General features: G+C 50.1%; 1 protein-coding gene across 1 annotated transcript in view; it reads left to right on the forward strand.

The window, feature by feature from the left end:
- TIAM2 (T-cell lymphoma invasion and metastasis 2) overlaps nt 1-18,137 on the forward strand; it is a 96,430-nt gene that overhangs the window by 16,652 nt on the left and 61,641 nt on the right. The window contains exons 5-7 of the mRNA XM_006757705.2: nt 2,364-2,799; nt 8,169-8,341; nt 10,952-11,176. Of these exons, the coding sequence (XP_006757768.1) occupies nt 2,364-2,799; nt 8,169-8,341; nt 10,952-11,176 (834 nt within the window). The remainder of the gene's footprint in view (nt 1-2,363; nt 2,800-8,168; nt 8,342-10,951; nt 11,177-18,137) is intronic.

Genomic DNA, 18,137 nt, shown 5'->3' on the forward strand with positions numbered 1-18,137 from the left:
TCCCAGGGCGCCAAGAGACATCTGGAGTCTGTATTCTCTGTTGGAGTGCTCTGGTTGTCAAGCTACAGTGTCCTCGTTTATGATGATCTGGTTGGGGGAAAGGAAATCAGCCTGCTTAGTGCACCTGTGTCACATGGCATGTTAGCGTCACACCCAGAACACAACCAGGGAGCCAGCCTATTTAGGGACATTCATGCATTCATTCCTATTTGCTGAACACTACTAGGCACTGGCTATTAGGATTCTAGATGGATAGATTTAGAAATTTATTAGAGGCTGGGGAAGTTCATGTCTGTGTGTAAGAACCAGTTACACATACTAAAATGTCATCTTTTCCCACTTCTCAGGGAGAAACTTTTGTCTTTGCTACCTTTGAACATTTCAAAGTTAGCACCACCGCTTGAAGTCTCTCATTAGAAAAATGGCAAGAGTGTTTGTAGGTTGTGTTTAAGTTTGGCATCAAAGTGCCTTTCCGACGGGGTTTTGCTTCTTCTGAGCACCCCATTGTGGTTCTTGCTGAGTATGCGAGGCAGCCCCGTGTTTGGGGCTGAGTCAGAGTCCCGCTCATTGCTGAAATCGTGTTAATGCTACATGCGAAGCATTGCTTCACTTCCTAAGAGTTTTTGAAGAATAACAAGTGACAGTTTTTTTTTTAAAAATCAAACTATTTTGAAAGTTTCCTAAATGACTCACCGCAGCTGGCTTATTTGCTCTGTTCTTGCATAAGTATCCATGTCTAAATAAATGTGGCTTTGGGACACTGTGTAAACACACACGGAAAACAGTATTTTCATTAGTAATAGCCGTGTTCGGGGTCAGCTGTTTATTGTCCCTGGGTATTTGGAAGCACTCTTCAGAGCTGATGATTTTCCTACAAAAGATAGCAAGGAATTGCTACTTTGCCACTTGCTTTCTGGGTGGAATTCCGGAAAATAAAACGCCTTCTCACATTGCAGTATTCAAAATAAGGCCAACAGCGCATGGCCCTTGATGCAGTTTTCTTGCATTTTTATTCTAATGGATAAGGAAGCAACATTGAAAGGCCCCTAGCAGCCGAGTCGGTGAGTGTGGTTAGCATCTCTCAGCAGAGCGACCTTAACCAAGCTCCCAGTTTGGAATGCCACTATCTTTTGAGTCATACTTTAAGCTCACCTCCCTGCTATTTACCAGTGAATGGGCTGTATGGAAGGTATTTTTCCTGAATGACTAGACTTGTAATCTAGATGTAAGAGGAAATCTTCATGGTTTCAGCTCTGTGCTCTGTCCGTTCAGTATCTAGTGCACAGAGTCCTCGTAGGGGTAGCAGTGATTATAAAAATTTTAATTTTAGTTAGAGTTGCCTGCCTCTGGTTTTGTGTTGAAATAAATATGAAGGCCAAGAATCATGTCTTCGGCCTGCCCAGTGCCTAGAACAGGGGTGGGGAACGTCCGGCCGGAGGGACATGTAAGGCCCGTGAAATCATTTGGTGTGGCCCTGCCCAGGCATGAGGGGTGAGTTAATTAAATGTTTGACCAAATATAGCAGGCTAATTTTTAAGCTGATATTTTTGTATGGCCTGAAAATGATGTTATAAATATCCAAGTGGCCCTTGGCAGGACAAAGGTTCCCCACCCCTGGCCTCAAATAAAACAGATGTTCAAGTAATAAGATGAGAATGAATGCATAGTAAATTCTTTTCATGAAAGAAATTCCCAAATTAAGTACACAATATTAATTCTGAAGAAAGGGGGCATGGCTCCGCCGTATACCTTTTGTGGATCAGGAATCTCAGGAGCATGGTTTCTTCAGGGGGAAAATAAGATGCCAGAGACCCCAAGTCTAGACCGGGGCAGGTGGCCAGAAGCTGGAGGCCGTGTTTACCTTGCGGACAGGTTTGTGCCTAGAAGCTTGTGCAACACTGAGTCCCATGTCCCTGCCCCCTTGACCCTGGAACTAGGATTTTCTAATTTACCTTTAAAAGGATCCAGGAAAAAAAACAAATAGACTGCAAGGACATGAATGTTTGCCTCTAAGACTCCGATTCACAATTAGCAAAGAAACATCAGGCTGGAAATCTTCACTCATGTGTTTTAAATACACTCGTTAATTTCTTGATGCTCAGTGTAGGTTACATGGAGGAGAGGCAGTGGTATTTCTGTTTCCATGTTGAAGCATTGACTCCACTGGCTATAAACTGGGCTGGGCAGCACTATTCCCACAGTTCTTTCTGGTTTAGAGACGTGATTAATGATGCACTTTTGCGAAAAGCATCTTGCTCAGTGGCAACAGCACCAGCGACCCACAGTATCCCACGTCTGCCGTGTGGTGGGGGGACGCTTTGGAGGGACGTAACTTCTGATCGGGCTTGTCTGGTTGCTCGCAGGAGCCGAGGTCCAAGGAGGGCAGCGACTTGTTCGACAGCCGCTCGGACGGCCTGCATGCAGAGGCCCCGGGGCCCTTCCAGGCGCCCGCCTCGCTGTGGGCGGGGGGCTCGACACAGCGCCTGTCCCAGAGAAGCGAGTCCGCTCACGCGATTGGCAGCGACCCCCTCCGGCAGAACATTTATGAAAACTTCATGCGAGAGTTGGAAATCAGCAGGACCAACACGGAGAACGTGGACACGTCCACGGAGACGGCCGAGTCCAGCAGCGAGTCCCTGAGCTCCTTGGAGCAGCTGGACCTGCTCTTCGAGAAGGAGCAGGGGGTGGTCCGCAAAGCCGGCTGGCTCTTCTTCAAGCCCCTGGTCACCCTGCAGAAGGAGAAGAAGTTGGAGCTGGTGGCCCGGAGGAAGTGGAAGCAGTACTGGGTGACCCTGAAAGGTGAGTGTGCCCTGGGCCGCCGGGCCTCTGGGATCCTCCCTCCGCTCTGCGCTTTCCTGGGGGTGCCAGGGGCCCCGCGCCCACCTGAGTTCATGCGAAGGGAATCGACATAGGATCTTCCTGCATGCTTTACTACAGTGTCTGTCTGTCTCTCTCTCTCTCTTTAAAATTTTAAAATTGATTTTTAGAGAGAGATGAAGAGAGAGAGAGAGAGAAACATTGATGTGAAGGGGAACATGGATCCTCTGCCTGCTGCAAGTCCTCTACCAGGGATTAAGCCCAAAACCTGGGCATATGTCCTGACTGGGAATCGAACCGCCCTTTGGCGCACAGGATGAAGCCCAACCAACTGAGCCACACTGGCCAGGGCTACAAACACTTTCGCAAACCTGTGAGATATGGCTGACTGAATACTCACCTTTGCGATTCCATCTAACACATGATTGGATTTAATAGTTTTTGCTTATTATTTCGTAGGCATTTCTGTGCCATTTTTAAATACCTTTCCTGCATCCGGAGGAAAAAAATACCCCAAATAAGTAAGCAAATGTAGTTTAGTTGTTTGGAGTGCAGATCCTGCTTTTCCTATTGGGCACGTGTTCAGAACCCCAAAGAGGTGTGTGGCTTGTAAAGAACTAGGATTTCACCTGGGTTATTTGATTTGTGTCCTCCCACCTTTCTGAAGGAAGAGAGTTGCATTGATACCGGAGAAAACCAAATGCTTTGTTCTTACTGTGCGGGGTCAGGACTAAGAATCTGAGAGAAGTTTCTCCCAAGCATTGCTGTTTGGACCTTAGGGTTGCCTTGCCCGGTGTGGGCGCGTGGACGGCGCATGGACTTGAAGGGAGGTAGGTACCCGGAGCAGCGAGACTCTCAGAGGCGCAGTGCTGACTCACACAGATGGGAGCGGGAAGAGCAGCGAGCAGCCCCTGGTGTTTCTGCACGGTTGTCCTGTGACTTCTTCAGAGGAACGGAGTGTAGTGTTCAGAGTCCAACCTCATCACTGGGCCGACGCCCTTCCTCATCCTGGGAGAAAGCAGAACTGGGGGTCACATCCCAGACAGTGTGTGTGAAAGCCTGGAGCCCCCCACTGCGCCCCTCACTGGCTTTCTGCTTTGTTTGCTCCTATTTAGAAACGCTGAGCCCTCCGGCCCCCAGCCTTGGGGTGCTGACGTGATTGCATCATGACCCATACGCGCCTCTGGGACAGGTGCACCGGGAGGGCGTTCCCTTTTTAAATAACTCCCTTCCCCAACAAACGGGAAGTTGATCAAACCCAGGCCCAGCACCCTACAGATCGCTGTCCTCTGCGCTCCGGGTTCGGGTCACGGGACACCGTGTGGCTGAGGGAGGCACAGGCCTCTCCTGGGTTTGGCATCCAGGGAAGCAGGCTCTCACCCCGAATGACGGACGGGATTTGGAAAGTTGGAATAATGGGTTGAATCCGGCAAGAAAAAATGCTGCAGGGAGAAGCTATGGTTTAAGGTTTAATAACCAAATAACTCCCCGAGGACACAATAGGGAGATGTGGCCGCAAAGTGTGACAAGTGAAGACGATTTGGGGTTTGATGTGCAGCCCGTCCATGGCATGAGTGTCTGTTGGGGATTGAACCCCCAACCCGGGCATGGACCCTGACCTGGAATCGAACCATGACCTCCCGGTTCATAGGTGGATGCCAATCTCTGAGCCACACCAGTGGCCGCCTGGCTGTACCTATTTTTTTTTATTGTAAAATTTGTTGATTAAAATGGATGCTTTGGGAAGTTGTTCCCTGGCTGTCGTATAGCTTTCACACCCACCCTCTGTATGACCTAGGTCTGTGGTCAGCAAACCTCGGCTCGTGAGCCACATGCGGCTCTTTGGCCCCTTCAGTGTGGCTCTTCCACAAAATACCGACTTCTGCACATGGGCCACGAAGTTTCAATTGCACTGTACGTGTGCGCCCGCACGTGGTATTTTGTGGAAGAGCCACACTGAAGGGACCAAAGAGCTGCATGTGGCTCATGAACCGTGGTTTGCCAACCACGGACCCAGGCTGGTGGTGGCGGTGATGTGTGATGGTGTGTGATGGTATGATGGTGTGTCTGTGTGTGTGTGTGTGTGTGTGTGTGAGTGGTATGGGGGTGTGTGTGGGGTGTGTGTGTGTGTGAGTGTGATGGGTGTGTGTGGGGTGTGTGTTGGTGTGTGTGTGGAGTGTGTGTGGGGTGTGTGTGTGTGTGTGAGATGGTGGGTGTGTGTGTGTGTGTGTGAGATGGTGTGTGTGTGTGTGTGTGTACATATTCTGTGAGAAGCAGGGCCATAGGTGACATCAAGGGGATGGAGAGCCATGCCTTAGGGAGGGTGACGTGAGGATCCGGGACTCTCTAGCCGGGAGGAAATAAGAAGTGAGCTGAGAGTGAACAGCAGTCTTGTGGGAGTTTAACCTGGCTCACCAGAGGCCAGGACAGGTCTGATAGATGGAAGACAAGTTGATCCTGAATTTCACGTGAAAAGAAAGAAACAAAAAGCACAAGTGGGAAGCTCCTCCTTTCTGCGTCCCCGCTCTGGCACCTGCACGGAGCCAGCCGTTGGAAGGTCGGGGGCACCCAGGGCGGCATCACTTGAGGTTGGAAGAGCACATCTCAGGGTTCTTGTTTCCCATTCTGTAAGCCATACCGGGACGCCCGGCTGCCGACTCCAGGGGTGGGACGGTCCCGAGTCATCTCGGATGATTATGAACAAGATCTGCGGTCGGCCTGGGCCCTGCCGTCTCATGCTTCTTGTAAAACACGTCAAGGCCCAGGGCGAAGGTGCTCTGTCAGTAAGTGTTACCAAGCTTCCTTCCCGCTGCAGCCAAGGAGAGGCATGCGATAGAGACGTTTCCCCCGCGCAGCCCTCCCCACTGGCTTTCCACACCTCTCTCCCCTGGGAACTCAGTGTGTTGACTTTAGCGTTCTTGGCTTAGAATCCAAGTTGTAATGTTTGGACTTAGCCATTTGGTTTACTCTTGGTTAAAAACATATATGTGTGTCTATACGCACATGTGTCCATTGAGGCAGAATTTTAAAATTATCCTGGAAGTATCCGTGTAAAGAAATTGGAAACAGCATTCTGGAGAGAGAACCTGTTAGCAAACCGCCTGGTTACCTACCTGCATCGAATGATAGGGATGCTAAGGGCACAGCTGTGTTTTAGGGCTCGCAGGGTGTCATACATTCTTAACAAAGATAATCCTGTCTTTTCCAATGAGTGGATTTTCATGGGGTTCACGGGGGCTTCCTGGGCGGAATAGCGGCCCTCAGGATGCGCAATAGTGAGCCGATGTCAGCAGGGGGGGCCCAAAGGGATTTTAGGGTGCCGGCAGCTCTGCCCCTCGACAGGACAAGGAATGGAGGGATGAGTGTGGGTTCAGAGGACATCAACAAAAAGGTGGGTTTGGAGGAGAACAGAGACTAATGGCTCTCCTTTGCTGGCGATCGTTCTACTAACAGGACATCTCTTGTCCGTCCGCTGCTGTTCCAGTCTGGTTTCTCTTTGTGCTACTGAGGCGGGCACTTCCACTGTCCACTCCCCAGGTCACCACCAGCTCCTGGCGGGGACTGGGCGGGGGCTGACAGCCACGACCCTGGGGGTGCCGGGCCTGATAGGCTGCAGCCCCTTCCGTCAGCCGAGGCCCCGGCCACTGAGACCCAGGCTGGGTCAATCCGATGTAACCGACCTGCGATTGCTTTCCTGGGCTTTGAATTCCGCAGCAGCAGCGCTCGCAAACTGGTTTACACCCGGCCTGGCTCTGAAGCGAATCGTCCAGTTTGGGTCCCGCGCTGCCACGTGAGAGCTGCATTCTGTCGGCCAGGGGGCGGGTGGTTGGGCAACACCCTGGCATCTGCCCAGGTTGTGTTCATTTCCTCTGGATCCACTGACTCAGGGAGCACAATGAGAGGGAAGCGGGCAAGTCCAGCCTTAACCCTTGGAAGGAATTTGGGCCTGGGGACGGCTGGTGTTGCTCTGTCGCCTTTGCCCCGATTCCTGGTCCCAAGGTCATGCATGGCGCTGGGTACGCAGCGGCAGTACCGGTCCCTGGCGGAAAGACTCCACGTGATTCGGGGCTGGAGGGAGAGACCTCAGCCCTGCAGCAGCAGCTCTGCCCCTAAACCTCGTGCTGCCTCCCCTCGCTCTGAGGGCCTCGCTCAGAGTTTTGTTTGTGGGGAGAGAGTTGCTCGGTGCTTCTAGAAACCATAAAACATCGGGAGGGAGAAAGTGCGCTGTTTCTGAGGGCAGAGCGAGGGGCCGGCATCTTTCTCTCCTGCCTTCTGTGCCGCATTATATAAATGTTAAGATTTGTGTTTTTGTTTTTTTAATTTATCTTTGTTGTTGAAAGTATTACAGATGCCCTCTTCTCCCCACCCCACACTCCCCCATTGATCCCCTCCACTCCCCCCCACCCTTCCCCCAGGCCTTCACTAAACTATTGTCCATGGGCTGTGCACATATACCTATAAATTCCCTCTGAGACTTGTTTTTAAAGGAAGACATGAAACTGGGAAGAGTGAAATTGTTTTTAAATGATAATTATAATAATTATAGGACATTCTATCTAATTATCAAAACAGACCTTTAATAACCTCTGCCTACAGCACTTTGTGAGCCTGTTGGGGGAAGCTCTATACTTGCACGCTTATGCAGCAGCATTTTTGGAGTAATCTTTGAAAATTCAGGGGGTAAATACTCTCTCTTTTCTCTCAGTTTAAAATGGTAAGATGACAGTAAGAGTTCCTATCGCTGTGAGATAAGAGAATACACTAATTTTGTTTTACGTGGCATTTGGAGAATAAACTGGTACGTTCACGTAAGGGTCGGGTTCCCAGGCTCACTGGGTCTCACGTGACCGCATGCTGTAAGTGTGCAAGCTCCGGAAGTTAACGAATATGGGAGTTTCTCCGGCCTCCTGCATTGAGCTCTCTCTAATGCGGTGTTGTGGGTAAGAGCGAGGCCTCTGGGGCCAGAGGGTGTGGGTCCAGCTGTGGAACCTACACGGGTGGTGTTGTCTCAGCTGTCCCATCTGTGAAATGGGCTAATGGGCACGCCTGCCCTCGGGGCCGCTGTGGGGTCCCGGTGAGCCAGGACGTGTGGATCCCGAGAGGCGTTCCTGGCGGAGTAAGCAGCCGCCAATGGCATTCATGCGTAGGCTCGCTCTCACCAACATGGCACGTGCAGACACCCCTCATTCTCACAGGCTCATGCTAATGCACCCGGGCACACTGTGGAGAGCAGCGTTCTCTTTTGCATGACACAGTGGCTGCATGCAGGTTTGCTTGCTTTAGATACATGCCTTCTCCTGGCTTCCTTGGGTCCTCGGGCCGTGTGACAGGCCGGCTGCTTCTCCCCGCAGGCTGCACGCTGCTGTTCTACGAGACCTACGGGAAGAACTCCCTGGACCAGAGCAGCGCGCCCCGCTGCGCCCTGTTCGCGGAGGACAGCATCGTGCAGGCCGTCCCCGAGCACCCCAAGAAGGAGAACGTGTTCTGCCTCAGCAACTCCTTCGGAGACGTCTACCTGTTCCAGGTACCGCCGAGCTTCCTGCGCGCACGCCCGAGACCACGCGCGTACACAGGGTGTGAGGGACAGACCGAGGGACAGCTTAGCAGTGACAGAGCGACAGCTCAGTTAGGCTTTGGGTTGGGGCTTAGCCCGAGCGTCAGCCCCAGGGCCGGTCAGTCACTCGCACAGCGAGCATTTCCTGGTGCCCACGGGGTGTTCTTCATCCAAAGCAAGGTCTCCATCCCTGTCCGGGAACAGCCAGTGATCCAGTGGGTGTGAGGTCCGAAATTCCCAGAGTGGAGGCTTAAAAAAATCATTCATATATATATATATATTTTATTGATTTCAGAGAGGAAAGGAGAGGGAGAGAGATGAGAACAGCAATGCTGAGAGGGAATCATACATGCCCCACACTGGGGATGGAGCTCACAACCCAGGCATGTGCCCCGACCGGGATTCGAACCATAACCTCCTGGTTCACAGGTCAACGCTTAACCACTGAGCCATGCCGGCCGGGCGAGTGGAGGCTTCTTAGATGAAGTCGAGGGAGTGCACAGGAGAGGCTGAGCTTCTTGCTAAGGACCCAGTGGAAGTGGGAGAGGCAGCCGTTCAGGACACGCTCCCAGCCAGATGCTCGGAGGTCTCATCTCCTGGGGGGAGTGGTGGTAGGAACGTCAAGGTTCAGGTGATCTGCTGCTGGGACTTTTGGCAACTTTGTAGCAAATGAGAAATCGCAGAGCATGGTGGCACCACGCCCGGGACTGGGGGCTTAGGTGTGAGTCCTGGCTCGGTCGCTGGGGCACTTACCCAACTTCTGTGAGCTCTGGACCCTCCCACCAGTAGAATAATCATAGCTGCTAGGGTTGCCTTAGGGGTAACTGATATAATGTATGTGTGTGTAAGTACTAAGGACCAGTGTTGTGATCTAACTGAGATTGCTGTTACTGTTAGTGAACTCACAAAAGGCGGGGTGATAGCCAGAAGGGAAGCGTGTTTCTCCAGAGCCTCCCAGCCCACCCCCAGCGATGCCTGTCCACACCGTGCGGGCTGTGGGTTACCTCTGGCCGGAGGGTCATGGAGAACTCACAGGTTCAGGTCTCTGCTGAACTCGGTCCTGGGCCCCAGGAGCCCTGCAGGACAACAGAGCGTTCTCTCACTGGCTGTGGGCGTCTAGGATTTTGTGAAGGGTTCTCTGAAACAGAATTTCCCAGCACCTGTACCAGGTAAATGCCTTGGTCTCTGAACTGGCCAGCGTCAGGGCCCCGAGATTTGATTTCCCTCCTCTTAACAGAAAAGTCGCTTAAACCTTCTATGACAGCGGTTCTCAACCTGTGGGTCACGACCCCTTTGGGGGTCGCACGACCCTTTCACAGGAGTCGCCTAAGACTGTCGGAAAACACATATATAATTACATATTGTTTTTGTGATTAATCACTATGCTTTAATTATGTTCAATTTGTAACAATGAAATTGAGGGTCACCACAACATGAACTGTATTAAAGGGTCGCGGCATTAGAAAGGTTGAGAACCACTGTTCTATGATCTTTAAAGCAAAGTAATGAATTGATGTTGATCTAAATGGCCAGGAAGGTAAATACATCAGATTAAGTCTACATGGTCTCCTTGGGGGCAAGTGTGAAATGGGTATTTCATTTTGTGATTCAGGCAAAATGAGAAATTAAGAAATTGTCGCAGCAGGTCCAAGTGTATGAGCTGGAGGTCACTGGGGATCTTTCCCGGAGCTGGGATGTGTGTGGCTATTTCCGCACGTCGGGAACTGAAAGTGCTCTCTGCCTGCTTAGAGGCACGCGCCTCCACCCATCCTGCTCTATTCAGACTTTCTTTATTGCTCTTGAATGAAATATAACCCTCATGTGACAGTATCATTGTCTTTGTGTCCGAAGGTTCTGAGAGTAGAGAAAAAAAAACATTCTTTCACTGACATTTTTCATAATTGAGTCCATACTGTAGACATGAAATTTCATATCCTGGTTTCAAATTTTAATATTTTAGTCCTACTATTTTCTCATTCTATTAAAATTATGAGCATAAGCCATCTTAAGAGAGCAGCACAATGCAACATGGAGTGGCCATACCTGGCTTTCTTATTACTCCCCTGCCCTAGGCTTACAGCTTGATTCTAGCTCATCTTCTTACATGTCTGGGGCTGCAGGATCGTATATATATATGTTTTTAAATTGATTTCAGAGAGAAGAAGGGAGAGGGAGAGGGAGAGGGAGAGAGAGAAACATCAATGATGAGAATCACTGATCGGCTGCCTCTTGCGTGCCCCACATTGGGCATCGAGCCTGCAACCCAGGCATGTGCCCTGACCGGGAATCGAACTGTGACCTCCAGGTTCATGGCTGATGCTCAGCCAACGGAGCCACATGGGCCGGGCAGGATTATTTCTGCTCTGCTCCCATGTTCTCCCAGGCCCCCTGGAATCGGGAGCTGTGAACCCGAATTGAGCGGTTGTGTGTGTTTTCGAAATTAGACAGTTTTAGGGAGTGAAGGTACCCCTTAGGGGTTACACATCAAAGCCCAGCCTGCCACTGTGGAGAGCACTTTGCACTAAAACAATTCTAAAGAGTTTTTATTTTTATTTTTTTTATTTACCCTCCCGCGTGTAGGCCACTAGCCAGACAGACCTGGAAAACTGGGTCACCGCCATCCACTCGGCGTGCGCGTCCCTCTTTGCGAAGAAGCGCGGCAAGGAGGACACGGTGCGGCTGCTGAAGAACCAGACCAGGAACCTGGCGCAGAAGATCGACATGGACAGCAAGATGAAGAAGATGGCCGAGCTGCAGCTGTCCGTGGTCAGCGACCCCAAGAACAGGAAAGCCATAGAGAACCAGGTACGGCTGCCCCGGGTGGCCCTCTCCCGGCTGGGCCACGCACAGCACACTCGGCGGGCGGCGGCCTTTCCCCGTCTCCCGGCAGCAGCTCTCCAGGCTTCTCATCCCAGCACCCGGTGGCTGCCTGTCTGTGGCGTGGGCGGTGGGATGTGCTTTTCAGCCTTTGGCTGCTGTGCGCATCTCATGCGATATTTTGTGCCAAAATCTTTTTTCCTAATATTGAGCAGCTCCCCCTTGCCTCGCTGAGTCTCTCAGACACTGTCACTTTCAGAACAAACTCTGTAGAATAAAACCCTAGAGCAGTGGTTCTCAACCTTCCTAATGCCGCGACCCTTTCATACAGTTCCTCATGTGGTGGTGACCCCCAACCATAAAATTATTTTCGTTGCCACTTCATAACTGTCATGTTGCTACTGTTATGAATCGTCATGTAAATATCTGATATGCAGGATGTTTTTTCATTGTTACAAATGGAAAATAATTAAAGCACAGTGATTAATCACAGAAACAATATGTAATTCTATATGTGTTTTCCGATGGTCTTAGGCGACCCCTGTGAAAGGGTCGTTCGACCCCCAAAGGGGTCTCGACCCACAGGTTGAGAACCGCTGCCCTAGAGGCTGAGAGGTAAGATTCCTGCATCTGTGGGTTCCAGAAGCCAGCGTTGTTTCCATCGCAGATGATGTGCTAAGGAAAACGCCTTCGCTGGTCTGATGTCACACGTGTATGACAATGAAATGGGTGGAGTTTGTGCTCTTTGCCTTTCGGAGGAGGAGAAGCAGCTTCTTAGCATTTGTTTTTCTTTGCTCGGACCACCTAACACGCGGACGAGTGTCAGTGACAGCTCTGTGCTCCGTGGTCCTGTGCCTCAGACGGCTCAGGGCGCCCACTCAGAGCTCTCGCGGCGACTGGAGTGTGTGTGTGGGGTGGGGAAGTGTGGCTCTAACTCTTACAGGCTCTCCACACCTGAACCTTGAAGCCACACAGGAGTCCTCTGGTGGGATGCCCAGCCTGGAGTTTTCGAGACTCTATGTATCGTCACATGTTTAGGTCTAGGGAGAGAAAGGGAAATTTAGTGCCACGGAATGGCTCCTGGCTCGCCTCCTCCCTCCTCCTCCTCTGCATTTCCTCTTTATGGCCCTAAGAAGTCCAAGCCAACATTTTTAGAAATTTAATATTTTCATTAAATGGAACTTTATTCCCTTGCCCACAGTTGGTAAATACTTATTTTGTGATGTTACTGTTGGTGTCATTCTCTGAGTAGGATGTGAGGGGTGACTCTCACATGAATGCCCACGCAGACCCAAGGTCTGGGTGGTTGGGTGCCCGAGGAGAAACTGTTTTAAAGACTTAGGGCAATTCTTACTTGTGGCCCGTTCTACATCCTTTGGCAGAATCGTCCCTTCCATGGTTTTAAGCACAAATACTACTAGTTTTTCATTTCCATTCTCCCCTCCCCCGCCCTGTTTTCCTCGCCCCTCCCACGCACACACCCCCATCGCATGCTAGCGAGGCTTGTGAGCTTTTGGGAAGAAATTATTGGGATTGACCTTCAGAAATCCCACCTGAAATCTCCTCCTCCCCGGAGTGGCAGTGTTTCAGGGTGTTTTCCCAGAGGGCTTTGCAGCGGGCAACGTGAACCCCCTTTTCTGCACCCACTGGCCTTGCCTGGTGTGCCAGATGCTCTGAGCTCTCGACTTGCAGGCACAAAGTGTATGAAATGTTAGGGGGGCCAGCAGTGCTTACAGTTACTTTTATGAGATGGTCTGTGGAGAACGTTCTGTGAAGCTACAAAGGCAAAAGTATTTACAAATCAAGGCCAATAAGAACGTGATCTCTCACATATCCCATAAGTGTCGTTTTCTCGAAACTACCTTTGGAAAACTTCTTTACAAGAGCCGTGCTTTATCCACTGATTTTAAAATCTGAACTTTATTCTACATGAAAGAAAATATTGTTTTATTCATGTAGAGCTTTCCCCCGGAGACCTCACGAATCTCAGATGAAGAAAAAGTCACTCATAGCTGAATAATAGCTGAATCTACAGGGCACATTACATCACGCAAGATGAAGTGTCTGCGACAGGTCGGGTTGGAAGAACTGGGGTGGACGAGATCGTGGCCAGTGGCTTGTCCAAATAAAAAGACACGGACAACAATAGCGGCTGCACTTCGTCCCGCTGTGTGCCGGAATCTGTGGTTTAGGACACCCATCTTATGGTCTGGCCCCGGGGCCTCGGGGGGTCTGGGTGGGGCAGAGTGACGCAACTTTCATTTGAGCGTATCCCGTGTGGAGCCGGCCACGCGGCCAGGCCACATGTCGGCTTCCTTTTGAAGTTGGGAGGCAGGAAGAGCTGTAAATTAAGTCCAGTTAGAACTTTTTTTTCCCCTTCTGTTTATTATTTTCAACAAGTAAACAGGGACAAAACCTCACCACCCTTAGGCGGTCATGGCTTCTTCCCAGGCGGCTTCCCCCATCCTTCCCCCCACCCCTGATTAGCTCTGCGCCTTTCTCACTCCCCGTGGGTCACTGGATCGAGAGCGAGGGGCGGTTAGAACGGGGGCGGTGCAGGGGGCGCACACTCTTGGTTGGTGGGCTTGGGAGGGCTCTGGGTTTGTGAAACGTGGGCTTCATCTCAGATGTTTACTTCAGGTTTTAAAATGACAGAGGGTGGATTGAATTTGGACCATTGGAAGCTGGGGAAGGGAACAAAGCCGGAGGGAAATACAATACATAATGGCGTGTGGTGGGGGCAAGCAGCTTGGAGAGTGAGTGACGGAGAGTCTGTGAAGAGTTGTGAGGGAGACAGGCCAGACGATGGAGGTGCCGGGCCAAAGCGTGGGCCTCATTCAGGAGGCAGCGTGGAGGTGGCGGAAGGATTTGGGGCAGGAGTTTAGCATTCAGCTTAGTTCTGTGAGTGCAAGTCTGGGCCAGGCAAATGCGCACAGACTAGGGACTCGGAGGAGATGCTGCCTTAACCCTCAAGGTGCTCTGAGATGAGCAGGGTGATAACTGAGCATGGAATTTCAACATCATGTAATGAATTCAGGGCAAATGATATTCCAGAGTGTTGGGAAGACAAACTGGAAGTGTAGCCTCCTGTGTAGTCATGTAGGACTTCCTGGTGGAGGCATGCCTGAATTGCTTCTTAAAGAATGAGATGGAGTTCATCAGAAGAGGAATGGAGACGGGCATTCCAGGCTAAGGGCCAGCACGAGTGCAGGCAGGGCGCTCTGAAACCATGTGGTGCCCCTGGCGTGTGGCTGTTCAGGCACATGATGTGCAGGGGGGGGGCGGGGGGAGAGGTGGAGGGTGAGTAAGACCGCCTCCCGTCTTCTCTGTACCACCGCTGATGCTGCCAGGATTGCCCCTCCTCTGATGCATCCTACACACAAGGCCAGAGTGCTTTTTGCACCTAAAAGCCAATCTGATGATGGGATGACCATGTTTAAAAATCTTTTAGTGGCTTCCCATTGCTTACAAAATACAGTCCCTGGTAACCTCTCCCCACCTCCGCCTTCATCTTACAATCACCAAACTTCCAACTTCTTCTTTGGGTTTTGCCTCAGGCAGAGAAGCCCCACATGAGCCACACCCCTGCATACAGACTGCCCCCCACCCCCTGACCCCTTGCCGTCAGAGGGACGGGGTACAAGGAGCTGCCCTTGACTCCCCGCCCACCCTCTCCATCAGAGCCCCCTTCTCCTCTCCCGTAAGTCTTGGTGTCTCTATCACTGCTCAGCACACTGTTCTATAATTACCTCCTTGTGTATAAGGCTGCTCCTCGTATGAAGTATGACCGCCTAAAGCAGGGGTGGGGAACCTTTTTCTGCCAAGGGCCATTTGGATAATTGTAACACCATTCGAGGGCCATACAAAATTAGCAACTTAAAAACTAGCCTGCTATTTATTTGGTCAAACATTTACTTACTGTAACTCACCCCAGTGCCTTGGCAGGGCCAGACCAAATGATTTTTCAGGCCTTACGTGGCCCAAGGGCCGGACATCCCCCAGCCCTGAAGGATCTGTCACTTTCTAAGCCTGTCCCCCTGGTACTTCACTCGAGTTCATCAGCGAATGCACCTGTTCTCTCCCCCTCCCACCCTACTCCTCTCCAGCTCTCGGCCTCTTTCCCCCAGACCTACCTACCTTCCTTCCTTCCTTCCTTCCTTCCTTCCTTCCTTCCTTCCTTCCTTCCTTCCTTCCTCCCTCCCTCCCTCCCTCCCTCCTTCCTTCCTTCCTTTCTTCCTTCCTTCCCCAGCTAACATCTCCTTGGGCCATGATCATGTATGTTTTCACAGGAACTCCATGGGGTCAAGTTTGTGTGCATCACCCATTTGATGAATGAGTAATAGACCCCAAGAGACGTTAAGTACGTTTCCTAATGTCATGCAGCTGCTAAGTGGCAGAGCTGGGATTCGAACACAGGTCTGCGCTTCTAACCAAAGGGCTCTCTTGCCTCTCTCAGAAAGACTTTTGTGAGTCAGATTATGTTTCACTTGCCAATTAACCAGGCGATGGCTGGTTTTATATAAAAGAGAAAGCAATCCTTAATTTACTTGTTTTCGCAACTTGGAATATTCAGCTCAACTTGTTGGGAAGTATATTTATCATAAAACTGAATTCCTGGCATGTGAATTATACCTGAAAGGCAAAACAAAACAACCCAGCTGGTTGTTCTAACACTAGTTAGCCTCAGCGTGGTCTGCGTTACTGCGTGGGTTTCTCTGTGAAGGTAGGTTTCGGCTTGGAATGTGGAGCTTTTCAGCTTCCTCTGTCAAAAGGGAAGAACACTCGACTTTCAGGACAAGCCTGGTGGTGGACGAATGACCAAGCGCTGCGATCAGATGACTAAGTGGTAGGAAATACTGTGTGAGGAGTGCTGGGCGTGGCCTGCCTGTGCTGGTCAACTTTTTCTGTGTCATTATTCATCTGCTGTGTTCGGTTTTGGACTCCATCTCCTCCCCCTCCCACTTTCCAGCGCTCAGTAAGTGAATTCAGCTATGTTAGCAATAAAGAGGAAATTTTTACATTGTGTGTGTGAAAGTGCTCAAAAATGGGGGTTTTCCTTCTTAATATTGTTAATTTTTCCATTTAAAATGAAAGACAATGGAAACCTCCTTAGAGCAAGTTTTCTTCATTCTTGTCATTTTTTTGCTTTGTTTTGTGCATGGATGATTAAAAGAAATGAAAGCTTGCCCGGCCGGTGTGGGTCAGTGGTTGAGCGTTGACCTATGAACCAGGAGGTCGTGGTTCAATTGCCGGTCAGAGCACATGCCCGGGTTGTTGGCTCTATCCCCAGTGTGGGGCACGCAGGAGGCGGCTGATCGGTGATTCTCTCTCCTCATTGATGTTTCTCTCTCCCCCCTCTTCCTTCCTCTCTGAAATCAATAAAAATTTTTTTTTTTTTTAAAAAAGAAAGAAATGGAAGCTTACTCTTCAAAGAAGTTGAGTTTTTATTTTCATGTCCTGAGATTTATTTTAAAAATGAAGAAATATCTAGGGGCAATTATCCGTTTTTCAGGAATTTCAAAAAATGGGAAAAAACAGCCTTTGTATAGGAAACTTGATTTAGGGCATTTTAATTTTAGATAATGTTAGGAAAAAACATCTCCAGAACTTCTCTGAAAAATGTGATGTCAGATAACATTACTATTTTAATGAAGATGATTGCATTTTCCTAAAGTAGTGTATGGATAGGTATTTCTCCCTTTAAAAAATATATCTCCATCTCCTCCTTTACCTCATCTTTTGAGGCATAATTATAAAACATAACATTAAATTTGGGCTGAACTTGCACATGGCTGGTAGGAAATTGAAATGCAAAATGTTTGCAATGAAAAGGGCCCCCACGTGAGAGCGTAGATGGTCCTACATCCTGTATGTAGAACACTTGGGGGGCGGTGGGGAGGAAAACAGCTGGTAATTGGATGGAAATTTAAATACAAGGTGCTGAAGTAGTTCTTGGATAGGACACAGGTGGCTGCCTTGGGAGTGAGAAGACCTGGGCCCCAGCTGTGTCGTGAGTACATGGTAGAGGCTCGTCCCCACCTCTTGTTCACTCGGCATCAGCTGTGAGCCTTGCTGGTCTGGAAGGGCAGCTTATAATGTGATCCTGGGCAAGTCACTTCCCTCCTGGGCCTCAGCCTCCTGTGCTGAGATGAAAGGTGGGGTAATCCTACTCCCCGGCAGCCTCATGGCCTATGTTGCCAGACTTCCTCAGTGTTACAAGATCTGTTCTGAGCTTGTGCGTCCAGTCTTCCTTTCTTTTTTCCTTTGTTTAATCTTTTTTTCTCTTCATGTAAACTTTATTTATTTAAGTTCTTTATTGTTTAAAGTATTACGTGAGTCTCCTTTCCCCCCATGAGTCCAGTCTTTCTACTGTCCTCTTCCCTCCACGTAACCCCAGCCTCTGACGCCATGTCCGCACTGTACTTCCACCTGCATATTCCCCCAAGTCCTTCCCTACCACTTTGGTGACTCTGTGGGAAAAAAAGTCAAATATTTCATTGTTCTTATCCAAACAAAAATCCTCATTTAACCTCCATGACTGATTCTCTCTATAAAAAGCCATGGCCTTAAAACAACCAGGTAATTACTGTCTTGAGATATGGACTAGATGTGTGACTAATGATGGCTTACTTTGCCTCAGAGATCTATGGGGATAAAGGATGCATTAGTCAGGGTTCTCCAGAGAAATGGAACCAATAGGACATATGGAAAAATATAAAGAGACTTATTAGAAAGGATAGCCCCGTGTGATTATGGAGGTGGGCAAGTCCCAAGATCTGCGGAGTGAGTCAGCAACCGGAGACCCCGGAGAGCTGGCTCCAGCCCGAGACTGGCAGGCTCAAGAGGAAGAGCCAGTGTTTCAGTTCAAGTCCAAAGGCAGAAAAAACTAACATCTCAGTTGGAAGGCCTTTAGGCAGGAGGAATTCTCCCTTACGGGGGTGGGGGGGCG

This window comes from Myotis davidii, unplaced genomic scaffold (genome assembly GCF_000327345.1).
Source record: "Myotis davidii unplaced genomic scaffold, ASM32734v1 scaffold1494, whole genome shotgun sequence".
NCBI lineage: Eukaryota > Metazoa > Chordata > Mammalia > Chiroptera > Vespertilionidae > Myotis > Myotis davidii.